Source organism: Narcine bancroftii, chromosome 1, assembly GCF_036971445.1.
Source record: "Narcine bancroftii isolate sNarBan1 chromosome 1, sNarBan1.hap1, whole genome shotgun sequence".
NCBI classification, from domain to species: domain Eukaryota; kingdom Metazoa; phylum Chordata; class Chondrichthyes; order Torpediniformes; family Narcinidae; genus Narcine; species Narcine bancroftii.
The window spans coordinates 130,521,356-130,538,204 of NC_091469.1; the positions used below are offsets into that span (position 1 = coordinate 130,521,356).

At 39.8% G+C, this 16,849-nt stretch overlaps 2 protein-coding genes and 1 long non-coding RNA gene across 4 annotated transcripts in view; 2 read left to right on the forward strand and 1 right to left on the reverse strand.

Moving 5' to 3' along the window:
- Positions 1-14,162, forward strand: part of LOC138751366 (putative leucine-rich repeat-containing protein DDB_G0290503) — a 73,670-nt gene extending 59,508 nt beyond the window's left edge. Inside the window, exon 9 of the mRNA XM_069913589.1 lies at positions 13,978-14,162. Coding sequence (XP_069769690.1) covers positions 13,978-13,989 — 12 coding nt within the window. The 3' untranslated portion in view covers positions 13,990-14,162. The remainder of the gene's footprint in view (positions 1-13,977) is intronic.
- Positions 815-14,090, reverse strand: cfap96 (cilia and flagella associated protein 96). Of its 2 annotated transcripts, XM_069939540.1 has the most exons (7): positions 13,711-14,090; positions 12,869-13,088; positions 10,731-10,868; positions 8,580-8,649; positions 4,863-5,024; positions 2,565-2,731; positions 815-1,115 (listed from the first exon to the last, which is right to left on the reverse strand). In XM_069939540.1, the coding sequence occupies exons 1-7, from the start codon at positions 13,841-13,843 to the stop codon at positions 1,064-1,066; spliced, it is 942 nt and encodes a 313-aa protein (XP_069795641.1). In that variant the 5' UTR covers positions 13,844-14,090; the 3' UTR covers positions 815-1,063. The 2 variants fall into 2 exon arrangements, with proteins under 2 accessions (XP_069795641.1, XP_069795644.1); XM_069939543.1 differs by lacking the exon at positions 4,863-5,024 and having other exon boundaries at positions 13,711-14,089.
- A 1,175-nt stretch (positions 14,163-15,337) lies between the features above and the next one.
- LOC138744274 (uncharacterized) lies at positions 15,338-16,554 on the forward strand. Its single transcript, XR_011345424.1, has 2 exons — positions 15,338-15,516; positions 16,363-16,554. It is a non-coding gene; the product is annotated as an uncharacterized lncRNA (long non-coding RNA).
- The last annotated feature ends 295 nt before the right edge of the window (positions 16,555-16,849 follow it).

Genomic DNA, 16,849 nt, shown 5'->3' on the forward strand with positions numbered 1-16,849 from the left:
GCAGTTTCTTCCACTAACTGCAACTGTGAGTGAACATTATTTTTGTATCTATTCTTTAATATTGATTATTTATTTTCCTGTCTTGGCACCTTGGGGTAATTTAATTTATACTTTTGAGGTTTGTTGAACCCTGAGGTTGTGTGGCTGCATCAAATAAGAATTTCAGTGCATCTGTACCTTGTACTTATGCATATGACTCTCATCTCATCTCGGAGATGGATAATGTTCATAGCTCGGGCAGAAAGTCTGTATCTCTATACATTCACTCGATGTACCTGACCTGACTGACATGAGAAAAATCAATGCATCATTCTAATCGTAGAATCAAAGTCAATTTGACAGATAACATTTCCTAAAATATTTTCTGAATTGCCATAGAGGACAGTTATTTACATTGGATTGATTGTATTTATGGTTTGGATAGCTTCCATGAAAAGTTGTCTAATTCTCACCATGTCTTTTAAATGTTTGGATATGGGTGACAATGGGGATTTGGGAATGGGACAGGTACGGTGTGTCGTAGGTAGTAATGTGAGCTGCATTTAATGTTTTCCCACCCTTGCCCTTAAACCAACCAGAATTTGGGCAGATCCAACCTGACTGGAAGCATCATGGATTTCCACATAAATACATGTTCCTGCTTTGGAAGGGCTAATCTATCTGTTTTATTCGACTTCTGCTTCTGTCCAAGCCAACAGTTACAGAAATGTGCACATATTCAAATAATGCAATCACCTCATAAGAAAGAAATTCCGTGCTTGCTCCAATGAAGTTAGCTTTCAGAAATCTCTAACATGGATAAAATCACTTTGGCACTGGTTCAAATCATTACTTCAATGAATAAAAATGGTACAAAAGTTATCAAATTAAGTCATTCTACATTGTTTAGCCATAGTAACATATATTTTTGCTTAAAAAAAATGCATTTTACCAGCTGACTCGAATTGAGAAGTGATTATTTTCTACGAGATGCATTTTGTTTAGTTAGGGTTGAGAGAGGACAGGGACAGGCTGGACTATGCATGTTAGTTGCTTTTCACTGTGCAAGGTACTTATCCTGTCATTAATAAGCCATTACACGATCAATATTCTTGTAGTTCATGTTGTTCACTACCCTGTAAATAAATTAGTAAAAATGTTTCAGTAAAGATTTCATTGAAACAATGTAAATATTGAATAACATTTCAAGGCATGGCATTTTAAACCCTCAGTGCTGAGAAATTAACCTTTCTATTTTCTTGAACTATAATGACTAAGTTTCTCCTTAAATTTGATGATCCTAAATGACTGTCTGAAGACATGGCTCCCTCATTCACATGTCACTCTATAACATTATCTGCCTCTCTGCCTATCATCCCTTTATATATAAATCATAGCAGCAAAGATGTAAATATTAGTTCTACCCAGACCTTTGCAACGGAGGAGATAACCTGCCAATTCCAACTTTCTCACTTTTGCTCTCCCAAGTCATTAATATTTCATCTTTTCATTAACCATCTTCATTTCTGTAACATCTTAAAGCTCCAAAGGTACAACAGAATTCGATCTTTCTCAGTTAATTGCCTGAGAGAAGAATCCTTCACGTTTCAAACAAATGTCCGATCTATTCCTGCATTTTCTATATAATTAAAGCTTCATTCTCAGACCTTAATCCCTTATCTCAGTGATCAACTGAATGAGTACACATGCCCTCATTCCTATGAAGGTCATTGATCATAGAAAGCAAGACGATACCTAAGGTCTACTGATGTATTTATTTCTTAAAACAGCTGGAAAGATTTTAGCATGATAATTTTTGCTAAATCTTATGAGTTCCAAGGTATATTCTCACACAGTCTGTATATTCCAGGATTGATGTTCTTTTCTTTCTTCTTTGGCTTGGCTTCGGGGATGAAGATTTATGGAGGGGTATGTCCATGTCTGCTGCAGGCTTGTTGGTGACTGACAAGTCCGATGCGGGACAGGCAGGCACGGTTGCAGCGGTTGCAAGGGAAAATTGGTTGGTTGGGGTTGGGTGTTGGGTTTTTCCTCCTTTGCCTTTTGTCAGTGAGGTGGGATCTGCGGTCTTCTTCAAAGGAGGTTGCTGCCCGCCAAACTGTGATTGATGTACTTCTTCAATAAATGTAAAACAAAGTGATATGGTCTGGAAATGACAGAAACCCTTTCTTGGCAGATACCTTAACCTCAATAATGCTGTTGCAAATGATGGATTTTCCAGCTCTTTAGCAATGCATTTTGCATTGCATCCATCTGATATTGTAAAGAAGCTTAAAATCAGCATAATGTTGACATTGCAGACATGGAGACAGTAGACTGACATCTCATGCCTAACATGAGATGAACATATCAGCCACACTACTCAACAGAGTTGCCTATTAAAATCACTACATTTTTCATGCTTTGGAAGCACTGTGGTCCACAGGTCCACAACTAATACCTTAACAGTGAAATTTGGAGGTGACATCATCAGTATAGAGTCAAAAGGACAACAGAAATCTTTATTTACATCTTATTATCTATCCTACATACATATGATTGACCATAATTATTGCCCCATTTTTTACCTGTTCACATTTGCCACGAGGACGCTTTTAATTGGTCTGCTCCAAAGTCCGGGGTTGGGCCGGAAAATTAAACGTTCATGAGATTTTGGATCCACCTTTGGAGGCCGGGCCAAATGACTGAAGTAGTCTGGATATACATCAAATGTGCCAGCCTTCATACCACCAGGCTGAAACAAAAGCATAGACAGATATGATAGCACTGGAGACAGTGAGAGGCAATTCACCAAGATCTTCCTGGGATAGAGTATTTCAGTTATGAGGAGAGACTGCAGAAGCTAGGTTTGTTTTCCCTGGACACTGGAGCAACTCATTCAAGAGCTACTCTTCACTGATGATGCTGTCCTTGTTGCCTATACAGAGACAGCTTTGGAGAGTATAACATCCTGTTTTGTGAAGGCCGCCGAGCGTTTAGACTGAAGTCAGCTTGAAGAAGACAGAAGTTCTCCATTAGCGTGCACCTCAGGAAGAGTACCACCCTCCCTGCATTACCATTGGTGAGGCTGAGCTGAAGACAGTCCGCCAGTTCAGCTACCTGGGGTGCACCATCTCATCAGATGCCAAGATTGATAAAGAGGCTGACAACAGAATGGAAAAAGCAAACAGTGCATTTGGCAGGTGGTACAAAAGATCATCTGAAGAAAGGCACCAAGTTCAGTGTGTACAGAGCCGTTGAAGTGACCACCCTCCTGGCAAAACACCATTCACCAGACTGTCTCCTTCGAGGACGCACGCCGGGCTGGCCTTGAAGATAAAAGGAGATAGAGGAAGAACTCTGACTTAGCAGCACCAAACTGAGAACAGAATTTCCCTTGCAGCTGCTGCGGCCAGGCATGTCTGTCCCACATTGGCTTCATCGGCCACCAGCAAGCCTGCAGCAGACATGGACTTCCCTCTTCCTAAATCTTCAATCGTGAAGCCAAGCCATGAAGAGAGCATACATTTTGGGAAAGAGCTTAAGAGAGGTTTGGAGGGGGACCTTTTCACCTAGAGTGTTGAGTACCTGGAATACACTGTCTGAGAGGTGGAAAGGGAGTCACTGTCAACAATTAAGAAATGTCTTGACAAGCGCTTGATTTTCCGAGACAAAGAAGGTTATGGTACGTATTGGAAGGGATTAATAGAATGGTGTCTACTGATTAACATGGGTATGATGGGCCAATTGGCTACTTTCCATGGTATATGACTAAAACTCTATTCTGAGTGATTTGAAATCATCTGCTTTCATTATCTTCATTGGATTACTTTCTAGGATTTATTCGATTACTCCATTAAGATTGAATCAATGAAAGTTTGAGTGACATGGACTTCATATGAAAAATAGTATCCACAGGTGTTTTAACCATTCATTGATAAGAATAAATTATGTGTAGTTTCATAAACTCTATCAAGTGTGTAATTCAACACTCCTCTGACAACAAAGTATAAAACTGTATCGTAGCTGTTTGCATAACAATTAAGCAGGATTAGCAAATGTAGACCCTTTATTCATTAAAGGAAAGTAGGGATGAACAAGATAATAAAGGCACAAGAGACTACAGAAGCTGCAAAAAAAATTGTTAGGAGGAATTCAACGGTTCAAACAGCTCCTGTGAAGGCAAAGTGATCACCCGCATTTCAAACTGACATCCACCACTAGTTCTGATGTTGCTTGACCCACTGAGTTCCTCTAGTAGTTTGATTTTTTTGCTCCATAAAGCACATAGTTAAAGGCCTCTGAGCCTAACATCCATGGTAGAAAAGTTATTGGCAACTGAAAAAAAGATTAATCTATACTTGGAAAGGTAAGGATTAATCAAAGGTTTGTTTTTGTTAGGAGGAGACTGATTTTTTTTTCCAAGAGGAAAGAACAGATATTGATGAGGGAGGTGCAGTTGATATGATCTATTTGGACTTCAGTGTGGCCTTTGACAAGTTTGCACACGGGAAACTGGTCCAAAAGATTGACAAGAGAAGTTGACAACCTCGATTTTCATTTGTAACACAAATAGTGTTGGTAAACTTGGTAAATGAGACACCCAATGCAGGTTTGTCCTTGTGATAGGAACCCTCTGACCATTAGAGTATCACGGGAATTTTTTTTTAATAAAGTGTAAAATGACCTCAGAACATTTTAACTTTTTAAGTAGTTAAAAATATTACTGGCAATATTTTTTTTTACTTGGCACGGCATCTAAGAGCAGGTTCCCCCAAAGTAAATCGCTGGACAACCTCAATATTTATGTTTGATCATTTTATGGGCTCCAGTGGAGTCTGTGGACCACTTGTGCTCTTGCAACTCAAGTGAAATTCCATACTTACCAACTTTCCAGGAGAGGTAGGTTTAAATGGAGGTTCTGTTTTCTTTGCGGGCAGTGCAATTTTTACTGCAGGCAAAATCTTATCTGTGCTGTAAGGATTATTGTCAAAATGGTCTTTTGGGTAAAGATTCAGTCGAAATGGACCTCCAAGGAAGGTATCTTTCTGTAAAAGTATTTTATGGAAATAGAACAGAAGAATTAATGTTGGCCTCCAGCAACAGAGGAATGTTTAGTGTTAAAAGCAGTTAGTACTTGAAAAAGAAAATCACGTCAGGAGCTTAATATTTAATTTGGTCAAAGTATGTCACTGAGCAATGCAGAACATTATCAAAGAGGAGGATAAGCAGCCAGAGGGACTGGTTACATCTGAAATGGAGGAGGACTAATATCCTGGCAGGAGGATTTGCTAGAGCTACTCAGAAGGTTTTCAGTGAGTCTTGCAGAAAGGTGGGACCAAATGTAGTAGAAATTAAAACAAGCAAGTGACATTGACAGGATAAGGCAGCACAGGGTGTGTGGAAGGCTAAACTGCATTTATTTTTATGCAACAAATCTCAAGACTAACAGTTCCTTTTATTGTCATGTAATAATAGAGAAAATGTAATATTACATAAACTTCCTTTTGCCTTCCATAAGGCAATCAAAGAGTCCAGTTAGCATTGTGTAGTGAACTGGGATTCACTGGTAGTGTGTTGTGCTGATGGCTGGTTCCACCTCCTGTTCGCATAACCCTGGCTTCCCACCTAAACCCAGAACCCTTCTGAAGACTACTGTGTTATAAGCTAATAAAAACATTTGTTCTCCCTCTGGTCATGAGATTCACGTTACACATTGCCTGGTTCCCCTAACATTAAGAGAAAAGTAAGTAAAAGGGAGTCCCTTCAGAGCCTCCTGCAACCTCTTCACCTGCACAAACCCCTCTTCAATCTATTGGTAACTTGAGCTCCAGATCCAAACCTCTGATATGATCAGGAAGTCTTCAGTGCCCGAGGCCCTTCGGGAGCCCATCTTACCCTCAACACCCACTTGATTCCCTATTCCAATATCTGGTTCCTATGAGCCAATCTCCAGCAGCCTGCAGACTGTCTCGGTTCTTCAGCTGCTAAATCCCTCACTTGTCCGCTGCCATAATCACCCCTGTAGAGTCATCTCCTTTGAGTTTCTTTTTCAGTGGGAAGTGTTCTCCCCATTTCTGTGCCCTGCACCAGTCCACTGCCCCCTCAGAGTTTTCAACCCCTTTGTGGCCGCTACACAGCACAGGTGCTACCATCTTGGACTCAGAACCCGCAGTTAAAGGATTTTAATTAAAATCTCTGTCAGTTCCTTTAATAGGTCATTTAAAGCCTTTATGGAGCCATTGACATTAGGACCAAGAGGATGGATCCTGCTGAACAGTGCTGTATCTCGACTCCTTATTCTCCTGGGTCCATACCAGTGGCAGCACTGCCATTACAGCAGCATGAACAGGACCGCCATATTTTCCCCGATCAAAAAATCGGATGAATGAAGGGCAATTAACAATGGAGAATGAGGCTGGGAAAATGGCTGATATCAGTAGGGGAGCAGTTTGGGATCAGTGACCATAATCCTATTTATTTTAAAATAGATATGGAAAAAGATTTGACTGGATCACTAGCAAGTGCTAAATTGGGGCAAGCTTACTTTTGTCAGCATTAGAGAGGAACTTGCAAAGGTTAATTTGGAGAAACTGTTAGCTGACAAAGGGATGTCTGGCAAGTATCAGACTTTTTAAAAGTAAGATAGGTAGAATTCCCGTTAGAGTGAAGGGCAAGGCTGACAAGATACTGTGGCTCTGTCGGGTACAGGCACCTGGAATCAACCAAATAGCCTTCTGTCCCCTCTCATCTACGTACCTATCCAAACTTCTTCCATGTGTGGAAATCAAACCCACATCCATTACTTCTGTGGCCAACTCATTCCACATTCTCACCACCCTCTGAGTGAAGATGTTCCCATAATGTTCCTTTTAAAACATTTCAATTTTCACCTTAACTCATATTGTCTAATTCTTGTCTATCCCAACCTTAGTGGAAAAAGCCTGCTTTTATACCTCTATAAAATTTCTCCTTATTCTGCAATGGTCTTGGGAATAAAATTCTAACCAATTCAACCTTTCCCAATAACTCAGCTTCTCATGTCTTGGCAATATCCTTACAAATTTTCTTTGCTCTCTTACAATCTTATTGGAATCTTTCCTATAGGTAGGCCACTAAAAATTCACCAAACTTGGACTCACCACTCTTACAAAACTTCACCCTATCATCCCAACTCCTGTACTCAATGCTTTTATTTCTGTAGGCCAATATGCCAAAAGCTCTCTTTACGGCCCTATATACCTGTGATGACAATTTCAAGGAATTATGTATCAAGGAATAATATTGAAAGGCCTGGACAGAGTCACTGTGGCAAAATCATTTCACATGATAGGGGACTCTAAGTCAAGAGGGCACACTTTCAGGATTGAAGGGACCCATTTAAAATAGATGTGTGAAGGAATTTCTTTAGCAGAGAGTGATGATCCTATATGGAATTTATGACTACGAAGTGGCTGTGAAGGCTAAATCATTGTTTGTATTTAAGCCAGAGACGTACATAAATAATTCTGATACAGTTGTAGTAAATTGTACTTTTTACTGTATAGGGATCTGGAGTGTGGCCATATCTGAATAGTCAGGGTATCAAAGGTTATGGGGAGAAGGCCGGGGAGTGGGACTGAGTGGGAGAATAGATCAGCTCCTGTTGGAATGGCAGAGTGGACTCGATGGGCCAAATGGCCTTCTTCTGCTCCTATATCTTACCATGGTTGAAGTAGAAACAAAATGCCGGAGAAATTCAGCTGGTTAAACAGTGTACTTGATGTAGCAAAGATAGATACATCATCAATGTTACAAAGCCAACATCCATGGTTGATGAAGGGCTCAAGCCCAAAACATTATCTTTGCTTTATAAAATACACTGATCCGCTGAGTTTCTCCAACATTGTGTTTTTACTTTGTTTTATTTTATCCTACAGGGAGAACATGCCAACTTCATGTAGACACCCAACAGGTTAAGACCATCATGGCGACTCAAATGATCTTTTAATCTTGGACTTTTTGATTATAAGTCATTTAGAATTAGCAGGAGGTGTCCGGTGGTGAAACACAAATTTGTGGCTCAGAAGGTGATTCAGCCCATGATACTCATGTCAGTTGTAAAAATGTATTCAGCCAAATCGTGTTTCCTTCATCTAGGCCTTGTATGGTGCTAATTATTAAATTTCTTTTTTAATTAGGGTTTTATCCTCCTTTATGTGATTGGCAGTGTGTTCAAGATCTTCATCACTCCCAGTGAGGGAAAAATATTTTCAACTGTAATACTTCCACATTTGCCTTAAAGATAAGCCCACAAGTTATAGATTTCTCTTCCAAATATTTTTTTAAAATTACAATATCTAGATCTCTGAATAAAACAGCCCCAAATGAGCAAATCTCTCCTTGTAATTAAATTTCTCCTTCCCTGGTAAAATTCTCATCCCTTTTACCTTCTCTAATGCCATCAGTTATTAATGTGATAAAGTTTTTTTATAATACAATATGCAAATATTAATGTAGCTTCCTTTGATCACTATACAAGTGAAATCACAAGTAAGCCTTTTAAATTGTAGAGTTTTATCAACGTACATAAATAATTCTAATACAGTTGTAGTAAATAGTACCTTTGTACTTTTTACTGTATAGGGATCTGGAGAGTGGCCATATGATTCTCCAATGGTAAGATGGGCAAACCTGCGGACATATTTCAAAATAATAATCCTACTTCAGTCAATTAGAATTTTGCTTTTCGACAATTGTAAATAAGCATTATTAATCAAACAAGTTTACTTATTACTCAGAGTTGTCAAGGAATCATAGAGGGATACAGCTTGGGAAAAGGCTCTTTGGCCCATCATGTCCACACTAACAATTAAATACCCACTTACACTAATCCTACATTAATCTTTTTTTTAATTCTTCCTAATATAAATTCTGTAACTCACCTCCACACTAAACACAATTTATAATAGCCAATTAACCTATCATAGTTTTACAATTCATTAGTATTATTATTTTGTTTTTACCATGATGTTTTGAGTGAATTTTTAAATATAAAATGGCGTGGTGACTTTTTGCAATGTTTATCTCTGTACCTTGATAATAAACGATAAGCAATAGCAACCTACATATGTTTATGATGTTGAGGGTATGTTCCTCTGGAGCAGGGAGAACGTCCAAATTCCACGCACACACTGCTCTAGAGATCAGGAGTGAGCTCGGGTCTCCCACACTGAAGCAGCCCAACTAGCAGCGCCAGTGACAATGAGACTCTTACAATCCTCCTCGGCTTCCTTGACAGTGATAAATGGCCGGGGTCACCTTTCTTGGTCACCATTCAATAAAAATCTGCTGAACAATGCCATCATATTGAAATCACAAAGGCAAGCTACAAATTAAGAATTTTAGAAAGTAATCCTCAAGCCTGCTCCTCCATTCAATGAGATTATGCTTGATCTGCCCCAGGATCAATCTTCTCTTTTATGTTAATTCCCTTTTGCTCTCAATTCCTTGATCTTTCAAAGTGCCATGTAGAAATGAACATAGCAGGACAGCCCTCTCTCTCTGAAAGAGACAGTCAGAAGTGGTCATTCTCTTTTGAAAGCCACTTACTCTGTGCTCTCCTTTGTCCATGAATAACATGTAACAATACTGTTCTGGTTATTGTATTTCAACCCTATTACTTACAGGATGGTCAAGCAACTGCTTCAATCCTATGTTACCTACAGGATGGTAAATGACTTCTCCATTAGTATGAATCATGAGCCAATGGTCTCCAGACTGTCTGCGCAGGTCACTGAATCAAGAATTCGCTTATTTGAACAGATTGGGCACACTATTGTCTTAATTTCAATTGTAAAAACATGAGTAATCAAACAGATGGTCTGTTGTTTGATCAGCAGTCCTTCTTGAGTTCAGTTTCTAATGAACCATTCTTCTAATTCCATGGCATGGTTACACAGCTTTTACCAACAATGGTGGTACAGACATTTCAACTTTCAAAATGGTTTTCTCTCTCTGTATATAAGGGTTGGTAGTAACTGTGTGTGTTCCTGTCCACCCAAAAACTAAATTTACTAAGAAATATATATTTTATAACTAAAGATTAATCATAATTCTATCACCCTGTGAAATATAAAAGTCTGCAGGCACTGTGATTGTAGTAAAGGTACAGAAAGGCTGGAAGAACTTGGGGGGTCTTGCAGCATCCATGGGAGGTAAAGATATATTATTGACGTTTCTCCTGGCCTCTTCTCTATATCCAATTATCATCTGTTGTCTGTTGGTCTGTACTCCTCCCCCCACCAGGCACCTGCCTGCTTTTTCCCATTCCTTGAAGAAGGGCGCAGGTCCAAAACATCAGTAATATATCTTTACCCCCTAAGGACACTGTGAGAGCTACTGAGTTCCTCCAGCATTTCTTTGTTTTTACTTCATGATAGCTATTCACAATAGGACAACATCGTAATTAGTCTCATGACACTATTAAACTGCCTCCAGTGCCCTTTATACCCTTTCCTAAATAAAGGAACGAAAGCTGCGCCGATTAATAACTTAGCTCTGATTTTTCTCTCCACCTTCCACAGCCCAATGATCTTCACTGTGGACATTTAAAACAGCATAAGTCTATGTCTAGTGGACAGGAACAAGCATTAATGAGTAGGAGGGAGGACAGTTTTGTAAATGGAAACTGCTAAATGCAGGTCAACAGGCAAGACAATTAGTTTCAGAAATTACAACAGTTACATTTTAATTATTATGAAATATTATCTCACCCATAGCCAGTTCCTTTTTTCCCAGGACTGGTGTAAAAGTTTTTATTTTCTGGTACAAATGGTGGCTTTGGACGTGCCAACCTGCTGAATGCTTTGAAAGAACCACCGATTGTTCCATAGTAAGTGCCCAATCCACAACTAAATAAAGTCAAAGGAACATGTAAAAACTTCATACAATAACAAAAGTATCAGAAGACAGTAGAAAAACAGTTACAAGAGCGTCACTTTCCAAAAACTACTACTGTTATGGGCCCAGAGGACCCCAAAGCCCAGCAGCAATAGAAATTCACCAAGAAAAATGGTTACTTAAACAAAAATTACTTTTAATTTTCTTTAAGCATAAAAACAGAATCAAACTTTAACTTTACTACTATTAACTTAACCTGACATAACCCTCTTCTAATTTTAAGTGCACGTGTATGTAATGTGTGTGTAAGTTCAAAAATGTTCTTTGATTCGCAGTCCAATCTCATTTCTCACTCCTTCGAGTTCACTGGTATCAGGCAATTCTTATACTGTGCACGGAATTTAACACTGATGAATCTTCACCAGGCTTTAGTGCTTGAAAGGTAAATGGTTACCACTCAGGAAGGTTCTTGTCAGTTTTCAGAGAGAGATTTGTTGCTCGTTGGAGACAAACTGATTCCTTTCCAATCAGTCACCTCAGTTTCTTGCTGAAGAAACTTGCCCAATCAGGGTTTTCCAGATGATAACCTCTTTCTTTCAGGTCACCACAGAGTTCCTTTTTGTTTCCCTTATTTCAAGTGAAAATTTATACAGCCAACCATCTCCTCTTGTATGGACCACAAGGGTGTTGACCAGGCTGAACTAAAAACTCACAACCCATCTTCAAAATGGGGTTTCAAAGAAGCTTGCCAGCTTGTCCTGTTCCAGTCCCAGCTGTTGCTGCTGAACTGTAGAATTGTAGAACTCAATTCTCTCTCTCTTAGAGAAAAGCCTGTTTTACTCTCTCTGCTTGGAAAACCACATGACCCTCCTAAATTGCATTCAGACAGACTCCAGTACTAATCTTCGAGTCTGTTCATATTTTGCTTTCCAAAACAATAATCCATTACTCCACAGCATGTCCATTTAACACCTGTGAAGTCCTTACAGGAATTCTTCAAAGTTTTTGCCAAGGCACTCGGAGCCTGGACTGTCTGACTTGAACAGAGGTCTAGCATTTTAAATTAGATCTGTTTTGAAGTGTTTGTATCTGTGTGTGACCTAACTAAAAACCCCACAAATTATCTCCTTTAAAGCATATCTATACATAATATAAAATATAACATAATCTGTCACACAACTGATACAGAAAAAATGAAATAATACAGAAACTTCTGGTGGTAATTTCCTGACCCTTGATTTAGTTGCTAGGGAATCTGAAAAAAGTGCCTATTATTTATTTCAGCCATTGATCTTAATGAATTAATTTTATGCAATATCTGATCTGCAATATTTACCCTGAAAAAACTGAATTGGTAAACTAGTCTCCTCCCTATCTCAAGGAACTAATGTTCACCACAAGTTTATGTCAGCTCTTCAAACACCTCGGCAAATAATTAAGCAGAAATGAAGAACCCAGCCATACTGATCGAGAAAGTTGTGACTTTGATATGTGTCATTATCCAATCTCAGATGGAAAAGTTGGAATGTTATCATTACATCTGATTAAAGAAAGACAAATCAGACAAGGGAAATCAGTTCCTGCTTCTGTATGGTATGTAATTGGAGTGGTACAGTTACGTTGGTTATTAATTCAGGAGTTAGCAGTGATCATGGGCAACATGTTGCCCACTGCATGGTCCAGTCTGGTTGCCACACCCACTTTTGACCATACGTATCAGGTATGTATCATGGTTTTGGATTTAGGCCAATCACGGTGCTGAGGCATAGAATTATAGACACATAGAATAAGAGAGAGAGAGAGAGAGATTGAGGGGGAGCGGGAGAGAAAATAAAGTTGGCAGCAGAGATAAAGATGGAAGTGCGCATGTGAAAAAAACAGAAGCCCTAGCAAATATCTATTGTGGATGATAAGTTACAGTGTAAACCCATTGGGTTGATCAACCTGTTTCTTTGCTGTAAATTCTATATAACGACATGAAAAAGTAACACATTGATCATTGAAAACTTACGGCTTTTTGTCACCTTGACTCGGAATAAAAACTCCACCAAGGTTCTTTGCAGCTGCCTTCAATCTCTCTTGTCTTCTTAACTTAATCCTATCAGAATAGCTTTCATTTTCGAAGATCCTCATAAATTCAGAATCAAAGTATCCTGCCTGTGTGGCACATTTTGATTTAGAGCCTTCTAACAATATTTGCTTGCCTTTATAAGCAGACTCATTGAAGGGTTCTTAAAGTAGAAGACATACAGTAAGATCATTCAATAGCCACAAGTTCAAGTTCATCAATGAAATATGTCAAAGTACTTAACACAAATTCATTTTTGAATGCATCCAACAAATAGTTGGATCATGGCAGGATCATGTCATCATGGCAGGATTGAGATTGAGATTTAAAGTCAAAACTGTAACTTTTCGCATGAATAACTCGTTTGAACGGAGAAGAATGTGCATTGATTCTGAGGAATATTGACAAGGTGGATGTGAAAAGGATACTTCATCTTATTGGAGAAGGTAGGACTTTAAAAATAAAGGTGATCTGAATATTTTTAAGGCAAGGATAGCTGGATGCTTGTTAAACAAGAGGGTGAAAGATTAGCTGGGTAAGTAGGAACTGGATACAATCAGATTAGCCATGATTTTATTGACTAGCAGAACACCTTAAAGGCTGAGTTGTCTACTCATTATTAATTTGTATGTTCACATGAACTTATACAATACATTAGAACTTCTCATCCCCACTTCAGTGATTTATGACAATTTTCCTTTGCAATGCAGTAATGAGTGAAATGTGACTTGCCAGCAGTTTGTTCCCAGTAAGAAAACAAGGTGGATGACTAAGACGCAGCTTACTTGGCATTCCATTTAGATAGGGATCTTGAACGGTGACATAGGGCATCTCCTGGAAGAGGCCGATCCGCTCCATATCAGTTTTCCCCGACTCTCCGGGCATGGTCGCGTTTGGACGAGATGGCCCCCCAACCATGAATGAGGTTGGCCGCAGAAGGGCGAAGGCTTGAAAGTGACCGAGCCTGGAGGGGAAAGAAGGGACTGATTAACATGGGATTTATAATCGTTACGTGTCTAATTCGTGGATTCTCTTTTTTCTTCTTCTCTTAGAAAACAAGGTAACTTGTATGAAAGCTGCCTGTCACCGCCTCCGCTTCCACTGGCCCAGTGTTGAGGGAAGTTCATCACCCTGGCAATGTGGGACCCACTTTACAACAAACGCAAGCACGCTGGGGGTGTAACAAACACAAACTGAAATTATTCAATAAAACAGTTGACGTCAACGTTAACACAAACTGGTTTTGACATAGTATTAATGAGTGATACCAATAGATCTATCTCAGATTTAAAGATTAGAAAAAATATATTCCCTTCTCTTTTTCCCTTTAATATTTTGGTTGCACCCTGAGGATTCTTATTACAAGTAGGAAACAAGGAGTCCGAAGCTTTGCCCCTCCCTCGTCACGTTTTGAGTGGCATTGAGAATAAGGTTACTTTGGTTGACAGGACTGCAATTTGCCGCCCAGCACGAATCGCCCCCGATCTGAATGGGATACTGTGACCCTGGGTCATTTCAGACGACAGTGGACTGGGGAGTGTTAACCACGTTGACAGCCTGGAGCCAGAGAAAGGACGGACCTGATAGGGCTGGGGAATTAAATGTAGGAAATTAAAACTTGAATTAAAAAAAAACTATAGCCGTACTGGTAATCATGGAAGTACAAGATTGTGGGGAAACCCCCAGTAGAAACTTCTGAACCCTTGCCAGGTTTCAGCTCCCCCCCCCATCTCAACGTCCCTATAAAAATGTGAAAGTAAGCCAGTACAGTCTTGCTTTGGCGTCTCTATAAGAAAGTGGTGGACACGATCAGTACAACTGGGCTAAATCTACCACATCTGGGGATAGTGTCTCCACCAGGAAGACGTTTAAGTTCCGTTCCTCACCCATCTTGCGGAACTTTTATCAATCCAGTCATTCCTATCCCCACTTAAAGGGAAAAGGGTCTTTCCTTGTCGAGCTATCTCACAGTTTTAGACATGTTGATTAAATATCCACTCACGACACCCGGGAACAGAGTAGTTTGTCCTCGAGTTACACCACGGACAGCAAAGCGGGACAGCCTCAAGAAATAGTTTGAAGACGATGGTTGCCAATTCCAGACTTAGAAGGGTTTGCTGCAAATACTCAGCAGATCGGGCAGCATGTGCGGGGAGAGAAAAACAGTGGCAAGGAATTGTCATCTTTCATAGTGAAGCAAGTTTATTACAAATGAGTCAACATTTTGAATGGTGCAGAATGCGATTCATGTTTTTTTTATTTTAAACCTCTTACAGCAGACGTCAAGCAAACTCCCCCATCCCCTACGACTCCCGTTGTTGCTGTCGGGGGGGGGGGGGGGAGAGAAGTGACTGCCCTCCCGCTCACAAAGGTGGTCGCCCTGGAAAGCGTCCGTGGTTTCCGCAGCAACTGCCCGCGCCGAACCTGCAGCGGGCGGCGTGCGGAACCGCAGCGCTCCCGACTTGGTGGTGTTTAGACTGCAATGCCGGCGTGGGGGGAATGAGCATGAGTACCGTCGCGTGGTCCTTCACACTGGGCGTACCTGAGTGCATCAGCCCCGGTGGATGGACGTGAAGGAGCGGATTTTTCTGGTAACGATATACCCTACCGGATAAATCGCGGTGACTCAAAATTGCTTTTTAGACTGCCGGTGCCGCGGGAAAGTTCCTGGATTTTTGCAGTTACCTGCCTGCAGTCTAAAAACCAGACAGTCGATAACGCGCCCCAACCTGTCCTAAATCTAAATACACAGAAGAGGAAGGAACCTATCTGTAATTCACCTCGCGAGTGTGTTCAGAGCCCGACGCACATTTTGCCGTGCAGAGGGGCTGGACATTTAAAATAATCCGTCAATGTTTCCTGAATTTGCCCTCCACTCCATTGATACTGGTTTCCCCAACCTACATGTTGATTTAAACTCCCCCGGGGGCCCCATGATCACCCTTGTTACACGACCTTTCTTGTGCTCCGTCTTTCCAGTAACCTTGAACCATAGAGTAAGTCCAGTCTGTGGACCATGTTGGAATTGAACATTGGTCAGGATGGTGGAAAGTTGTGCATAAAGATTCTCTTAAATATAAAGAAGAAAAGAGACGTATGTATTCCATTCATTACCGTGTTACAAAGGAGAATTTCATAAATATGCTTTTCGTCTACGATAACTGAAGTGGGAATGAGAGGTTCAGATTTACAAGCCACATCATCAGTGTCTGGAATTTTTTTTTTGTGAGACCACACATTTAGTTTTACGTGTAGGTTTAGTCTTTGGATCTAAGGAAGGAAACACTCATCTTACAAATGATTCCCGAGATGAGGTGGTTTTCCTCTGAGAAGGGAATGAATACGATGATTTAATACCCACTGACAGTGCTTGACCGGCTACATATACACATAATAACTGATTGATGTTATTATTTTTGTGTTATCTATTTCACCAGCTAGTTCCTGACACTCCGATCTTATTGCTTGCTTCCCGGTTCAATTTACTCCACCCCATCACAATGTATTCAAATGCCTGCTTTAGAGGAGAATATGGAGAAGAATTCACACAAATGAAAGAAATTATTCTTTTTGGCATGAAGAGAAAGGTTTTTTATTTCTGCTCAAATAAAATTTAGAGTGAAAAAGCGTGAGTTCTATCTGATCATTCACCTTTTATTTTGTCAATTTTATTAGAGGAAGAACAAAAGATAAGTTATAGGTGGAGATTAAATACAATATTGCTGAAGAAAAAAGAATTTTGTGACTTTAAGAGACAAAAGATCATTTTTTTCTTGAAACTAACAATGATTCAGTAATGAGTAAGTTTATAATATGGGATTCTATGAAGGCATATCTAAGAGATCAAATAATAAGTTATACTTCAAAAGTAAAGAAGGAATATATGAAAGAGGTGAATCAGTTGGAAAAATAATAAATGAAATT

Excerpts from the sequence above, each read along its gene's own strand:
- cfap96 (XM_069939540.1), bottom strand. The coding sequence starts at position 13,843 with ATGGTTGGGGGGCCATCTCGTCCAAACGCGACCATGCCCGGAGAGTCG. Across the intron at positions 13,089-13,710 it reads CTATCTAAATGGAATGCCAA|AACCCTTCAATGAGTCTGCT; the intron begins GTAAGCTGCGTC and ends TTCTACTTTAAG. Across the intron at positions 10,869-12,868 it reads AGTCAAGGTGACAAAAAGCC|TTGTGGATTGGGCACTTACT; the intron begins GTAAGTTTTCAA and ends GACTTTATTTAG.